At 48.4% G+C, this 7098-nt stretch overlaps 1 protein-coding gene across 1 annotated transcript; it reads right to left on the bottom strand.

Annotated features, from left to right (window-relative positions):
* Positions 1 to 3139: 3139 nt before the first annotated feature.
* EIF1 (eukaryotic translation initiation factor 1) lies at positions 3140 to 5688 on the bottom strand. The gene is made up of 4 exons (XM_052657279.1): positions 5502 to 5688; positions 4644 to 4807; positions 4397 to 4498; positions 3140 to 3991 (listed from the first exon to the last, which is right to left on the bottom strand). Exons 1-4 carry the CDS (start codon positions 5530 to 5532, stop codon positions 3947 to 3949), a joined length of 342 nt encoding a protein of 113 aa, XP_052513239.1. The 5' UTR covers positions 5533 to 5688; the 3' UTR covers positions 3140 to 3946.
* Between the last annotated feature and the right edge of the window lie 1410 nt (positions 5689 to 7098).

The following is a 7098-nucleotide window of genomic DNA, read 5'->3' as shown; positions in this document are numbered from 1 at the left end:
GACCTAAAGGTAGGGCCATTTCCTGGAGTTTGCAGGGTTCTGTAACATCCTCAGAGGCTCCATCACACCTCATACCAAATGAATAAAAAGGTACCCATAGGCCAAACAGACATACATTTTCTGTAACTTTTTTTTTGTTCATATTAAAATAATATTTTTGTAACTTTTGAGGTGGAAGTATTTCTGTAACATTTTAAATAAGATGTTTATAAATTTTACAATCTGCCTGGTGCCTGCTTGCTCAGTCTGTCCAACTCTTTGCAATCCCATGGACCATAGCCTGCCAGGCTCCTCTGTCCTTGGAATTTTTCAGGCAAGAACACTGAAGTGGGTTGCCATTTCCTTCTCCAGGGGATCTTCCTAATTCAGGGATTGAACCCATGTCTCCTGCATCTCCTACCCACAAGGTTGTTGTTGTTTTTTTTTTTTTTTTTTTTTACCACTGGTGCCACGTGGACTCCCTTAAAAATGATTCTTTCATGAGAACCTTTATTATGCTTCCATGCATGCACGCTAAATCATTTCAGTCGTGTCCTACTCTGTGACCCTAAGGACTGTAGCCTGCCAGTCTCCTCTGCCCATGGGATTCTCCAGGCAAGGATCCTGGAGTGGGTTGCTGTGCGCTCTTCCAGGGGGATCTTCCTGACCCAGGGACTGAGCCCTCATCTCTTACATCTACCTGCATTGGCAGGCAGATTCTTTACCACTAGCGCCACCTGGGAAGCCCACAGAGGAATTACATTGTAGGTACTGACGATGTTACCTTCTATAGTGTTAAACAGTTAATCATGATTTTGCAGTTTTGGAGTCAAGTTTAGGAGATAATACATTTCCCTTCAGTTCTTAGGCCTCTTTTTTAGGCCCTTGAAAAGTAGCTGGGACCTGGGCACTGTTTAGCCAATACCCAATATAGCCAAACTATCCTGGGAGAAGCTTAGAATCTGAATTTTCAATAGGTTCTCCCAAGAACAATGCATTTTATCAATCTAAATTGGAGATAAGAGCAGAAACTGCCAAAGCCTCAGGTTATGAGCTAATTTTGAAATAATGTCTTATCTCCTTAAAAGCTAAAAACTAATCAGGGAGCTCTTAATTTCAAAGTAATGGTGAACAGTCAGTAGTAGTAAAGTGTTGTTTCTGTTGTTTCCTTTAAAAAAAATACCTTATTGGAGTCGTGTCCGACTCTTTGCGACCCGTGGACTGTAGCCCACCAAGCTCATCCGTCCATGGGATTCTTCAGGCAAGAATACTGGAGTGGGTTCTATTTCCTTCTTCAGGGGATCTTGCTGACCCAGGGATCGAACCCAGGTCTCCCACATTGCAGGCAGACGCCTTAACCTCTGCACCACCAGGGAAGCTTATTGGAGTATAGTTGATTGCCAATGTTGTGCTCGTTTCAGGTATAGAGCATAGTGATTCAGTTACACATATACATATATTCAACCTTTTTCAGATTCTTTTCCTATATAGATTTAAAATTTTAATTCCTTTTAAAAAAAGCTTTTATTGTAGTTGATTTTCCATGTGTAAGTTTCAGGTGCACAGTATAGTGGTTCAGTTATACATACATTCTTTTTCAGATTAATAGTAAAGTTTTTGACCCTGATGCCACGAGGAGGAACTACCCAGGTTGGTAAACAAGGAAGGTCAAATCGAGAACCTTCTGATACAATGTTTGTTCTGGAATATACTGGGTTTCTTTGACCTATTTATAGATTTAAAATACAACAGGCTTTCATTTTAGCTGACCAGTCTGCAGTCTTTGTCCCTGTTTCAGAGGGTAGGCACTGGGGGCTGATGCCTGGGAGTGGGCAGGAGATGGGAGAGATGGGAAAGAGGAGGCAGAGAAGTAACTGGGGGTGGGAGAGAGGAACCAAGGAGCAGAGCTGGGAGACTTTTTGGCCATAAATTTCATTAACCATCTTGTTAATCACTCACTTTTGGGGCTGGGCCACACAGCATGCAGGATCTTAGTTCCCTGAAAGGGGATCAACTTGTGCTCCCTACAGTGGGAGGGACTATTTACTGGAACACCAGCAAGATCCCTGGGAGACACTCTTTACTCTGATTCTTTGCATATTAGTATCAAAAAGTCTTGGCTTGTGGCTCAGGCCACTCAGCTCATACTCCACAACCTTCCACCCAGCCCTCTTCTCCAATTCCCTCTTTTCCACCATGGGACTGAGTCCCCACTGTTAAATGAGTCACTTAGCACCAGCCTGGCATATAGTTAAGTATTGCATCAGGGTCTATGCACAGGCGTTGTTCCAGTTAAATGGTCCTACCATGGCTTCCTCACACACATTGGGTTGTCACATCTGGGTCTTGACCCCTCCTTGCCTGGAACGCCCTGCTTCAGTTGACACCTTTATGGAGCCTTCCCCAGCCTTATAGGGCCTGGATGAGGGTGGTGAGAAAGATTTCTGAATCCTGAGATGCTGCAGCTCTTCCGCCAAGCTACTGGTGGCCTGGACCTCTGCCTTGTGTCAGAAGCTGCATGGCTGTATGCCAGTCTCACATTCCTATCTGGGGTCAGCATTCGAGCACAGGGTGTCTGTCTGACTAGCCTGAATCTTGAGTCCCATAATTCCTTGCATATACCAAACAGGCAACCTCTGTAAAACATTTAGGTCATCTGATGGGAAGAGGAGTGGAGCCCTGGGTCCTAGAAAACATGTTAGCACCTACTAGCCTTGTAGATTTCCACATCTCATTTTTCTTAAGCATCAAATAGATGCGATTATGCTGTTATCTCCTGAGATCCACCCAAGTCACGTTGGTTCCACAGACACATTCACTGTCATGGTTCCGAGGTGGCCTCTACACCAACTCATCACACATCCCGGAGGCTAACAGATGGTCTGGTGACTAAGTAGACAAGTGTTGACTTTTCATGACCCTTCTCAGCAGGTCTTTTCAGGACACTGAGACAACAGAGCACTGAGCAAATGCTTACACAACGGCTAACAAAGCGGGCTGGGAGTGTGCTTGGAGGGACAAGCTCACTACTTTTTCTTGGCCAAGAGGGTCAGGGCCCAGTTAAGGAGCTGTGGGTCCAGATGTATCCTCTATTGCCATTTCCGTGGTTCCTCCACATGCACGTGATTGATTATATATTAAACAGAATCTGCAAATCAAATGTTTCTGAAAACAAGTTTTATTTAAATAAGGGTTTAAATACATTACATAACATTAAAACTGAAGAGGGGGAAAAAACCAAAAAACCAGTTTACTTCACAAGGCATTGGGCAGCTGTTGCTAGTTAAGTTGCAAGCTCTACAGCTACGTGACTGATAACATTGGTTTGAAATTTGTTCCCTTGTCAAAAGTTTAACGGATAGAAGGTTGGCCTCACATTCTAGTTTGGATGTCGATTAGCTAGGACAGGTCTGGTCATGAAGACCTTGGTGGCAAGCCAGATGTCCTGTCACCTCACTGGAGGGTGGATGCTCTAAGCCCTGCCCACCCAGTCACGTTGGAGACGTCACAGGATCCTTCCCTGACCACCGAAGGCACCCTCCAGCAGTACAGCTGCCTCACCCATCCTCCACTCTCCGCTTCATCGAGGACTGTTCAGGTGGTGACATGTTCTCAGGGCAGGGAACTTTGCAGAGGGACTGCCGAGGAGCTTCCGGCCAGACATAGCCATCTGTGACCCTGGGGCTCTGGACTTGGCTGAAACATCACTGTTACTGCTTTGTTTCAGGCTCGACACTGCCAGGCGCCTACTGCTTGACCTCTGTTTAAATGAGGGACTTCAAGACTAGACAGCATGGCTCTTTTCCGTTTATTGCATGAAGGAGTTACACTAGTCCAGGTTAAAAGCAGACCCCAAGTGGTTACATTATACAAGCTGTGAGGTTTTTAAACTTGTGACAAGGGACAGAAGGGAAATTCTACTCATTGCAAGGAAATCCTCACTTAAGCTTCAGTGAGCCAAAAGCACTTAAAACCCATGAACCTTCAGCTGGTCGTCCTTAGCCAGTCCAATCTGCAAAGGAAAAAAGGGCAGTTTAAGAGGGAGCAGAGTTAAAGGGAGCCTCCGTTTCGGATGACAACAATCCTCTCTTCCTACTTCTACACTTGGCCAAGAAAAGTCCCAGAGCCAAGGTGCACTGAACTCAGGGTACACTCAGTTTATCATCAGTGGTGTAATAAGATTTTGTCACTTAAGAATAGCCAACCAGACAGCCTGTTTTAGTGTCTATGTGCACAACAGCCTTAAACTAGATCCAAGCTAGTAAACTTTTAGGTGGACAAATCCCTCCTTTCCAGAAATACACTACAAACTTCAAAAACTGTTTGGCGCAGCCTTATAAAAACAGACCAGGCAGATCTGAGATTAGTTAGCCAGGGAAGAGGCACAAATGTAGCAACAAAAAGCAACAGAACTCACCTCTACCAGGAACTGGCATATGTTCTTGCGCTGGTCACCCTGTAGCTGAATCACTTCTCCATATTCTGGATGCTCAATTACAGTACCATTGCAGGCAAATTTCTGCAAGAACACCACAAGTCAAACAAATTAGGCCAAGCAACAGTTTGAATGCCAGTAATAACCCTTTTCAGTAAGTAATACAATTCAGCAGCTCCATGGAGGCAGGGTAAATACGACTTTCCTCAAATCTCATTAAAAAACCTACCTTCTTAAACGCCTTCACTAGTTTCTTTTTATCGTAATCATCAGCGATCCCTTGGACAGTGGTAAGGGTCTTCCTGCCGTTTCTCTGTTGAATTCTTATATGGATATAATCCTCAGTGCCAGCAGGAAGCAGATCATCACCCTTACTTGCATCAGCAAAGGGGTCTGGGAAGAAAGGTCAAGCTCGTTTAGTGATGTTGAGCTCAGATGCCACTGCCACCCTTCCACTGGATCTCTTCTGCGTGCAGAAACTGATACTGAAATCGTCAGGGCTTGGTCGGATCAGACATGTTCTTTGTTGGCTCTCCTCGAACAGGTCAGTCCGGGACGGCCAGCTTTCCCAGCCTGGGCTTCCTGCCCCAGGCCCGCCCTGGGAAGCAGATCACGTGTCGGGGGAGCCAGGGCAGGCCGGCGGCGCCCCACCCAGCTGATGCAACCGGCCGGAACGCGAGCTCTAAGGCGGGGCCACACTTCCCGCCCCATTGGCGCGCGCGGGTGTCATTTAGGCCTGGCGCCGCCTCTCCCTCCCGACACCGTGACAACGGCGGTGACGTACCGGACGTGACGCATGGGTGGCGGGAGGGGCGGGTGTGGCCCGAAGAGGCCCGGGAGCCATTAGTAAATGCGCCACCCGAGACGCGAAGCCCGCCCAAGGGCTGACCTCTCGCCCGCTCCTTCCGGTCGCGCTCAGGGGCCAACTCTAAGGCCCAGGCCGCGGCCCCACAGCCCGCGGGCCAAGACAGTTCCCCTCCGCCCGAGTTTACGAAGACCTACAACGTTTAGCAGCTTTCTTGGCCCTGTTTGAGGGCCGGAGCGCCCCACCGGGGCCTTCCTCCCCTCGGGACTTTCTGGGACTTACCGAAAGAGTGGAGGTTCTGGATAGCGGACATACGATACGATTCCTTTTCCTCGGTGGAAACGGCCTGCGGAAGGCGGCGGCGGGAGAAGGCGGGCAGGGGGGACGGAGCGTCGGGAAGCGAGGGGGCTCAAGGGGGAGGCTGCTGAGTCCTCGGCGGCGGCTCAGTGACTGGGGAGGAGGGGCGGCGCCTGTATTCACTTATATAGCCGCCCCTGTGACGCCAGCGCGCTGCCCTCACGTCCAGGCCCCACCCACGGCGTTGTGCCCCCTGCGCCCAGCCGCCGCCGCTTCCAATTGGCCTTCGGGCGGGGACGCGGGACGGCGCTTGCGCAGGAACTGTGTGCTGCGGGAGGCCGTCCTCTCGACTAGGGGAGAGATGGAAGGGGGAGGGAAAGGTTGGTCTGTCTAAGCGCCTGCGCAGTGCTGGAGGAGGGTGACAGCGGCGCAGACAACTGGCGGAGGTTTCGGTCACGCCTGCGTACTATGATCTGGAGGGTTCTGCCTTCTTGACCCTGTTGCCGGGCGGGTCTTTTCGTGAGGTAGATTTGGCACATCTTAGAGAGGATTTAGATGCTGACAGTCCCAAACACGACAAATTCTCGCTATGTATGAACCCACCCAATTCCCTACTTTACAGATTCACTCCTTGACGGATTTAGGGCTGCACGTTAATCAATGTACAGTAGTGTAACCAAAACCTTATTACTTAGATTAATTTATCATTTAGATGAATCTAATCTAAAAATGGATTAATCTACTTTAAGCTTACCATTTAGATCGTCCAAGGAAAGAATGTCAAGATCATCAGCAGGAGTTCAAGGGAGAGTAACGTTGGTTCTGAGGGCCAAGAAGAATTCACGCACTTAGAAGGGGGTCCTTGGTGTCATACAAATTGTGTGGGGTTGACCTTTCCCAGAGCTTAGTTGAATTATTGCCTTCAAAACAGTCAACCTGGGACTTCCCTTGAGGTCTAGTGGTTAAGACTGCACTGTTCTCAATGCAGGGGGGCCCAGGTTGGATCCTGTCAGAGATCTAAGAGCCCTGCATCCCACCGCCTCCAACTCCCCACCACCCGGGGACCAAAAAAGGACCAAAAAAAGGTCAGCCTTGCTTGCATCTTCAGCTTATTAATTGAAATGTTCATAATTGCAAGGGGACATAGCGAGGTTTTAGACTCTAAAGGCGGCCAGAGGTCAGACAGGTAAGATAAAGGAGTGCAGCCAGCCAAGTGTGATGTAATGGGGTGTGGTAGGGGCCAGGGGGTGAAAACCAGAGGCTGCACCGCCAGACACCTCTACCCTGTTGTGCTAGATCGTCTTCATGACAACTTGGACATTCAGATGTTTATATAAAATCTCTTGATTTCTAAAGATTGCCAATAAATTTAATTTTGGGGAAAACACTGTGCAAGCCAAATAAAACGTGTGCTAGTCCCAAGGGCTGCCGGTTTATGTCTCTTGATGCTCGGCTCCTTGGAGTCTAGTGGGGGGGAGAGAGACAATAAACAAATAAGATGACAGATTTTGACAGGTGCCAAGAAAGAATAAGGTGACATGAGAGAGTGACAAGGGCTTCAGAAGGCCTCTGAGGAGGTGAC

Source organism: Budorcas taxicolor, chromosome 19, assembly GCF_023091745.1.
Source record: "Budorcas taxicolor isolate Tak-1 chromosome 19, Takin1.1, whole genome shotgun sequence".
NCBI classification, from domain to species: domain Eukaryota; kingdom Metazoa; phylum Chordata; class Mammalia; order Artiodactyla; family Bovidae; genus Budorcas; species Budorcas taxicolor.
The sequence above is the reverse complement of the archived record's forward strand: the minus strand, read 5'-3'. Positions and strand labels throughout refer to the sequence as shown.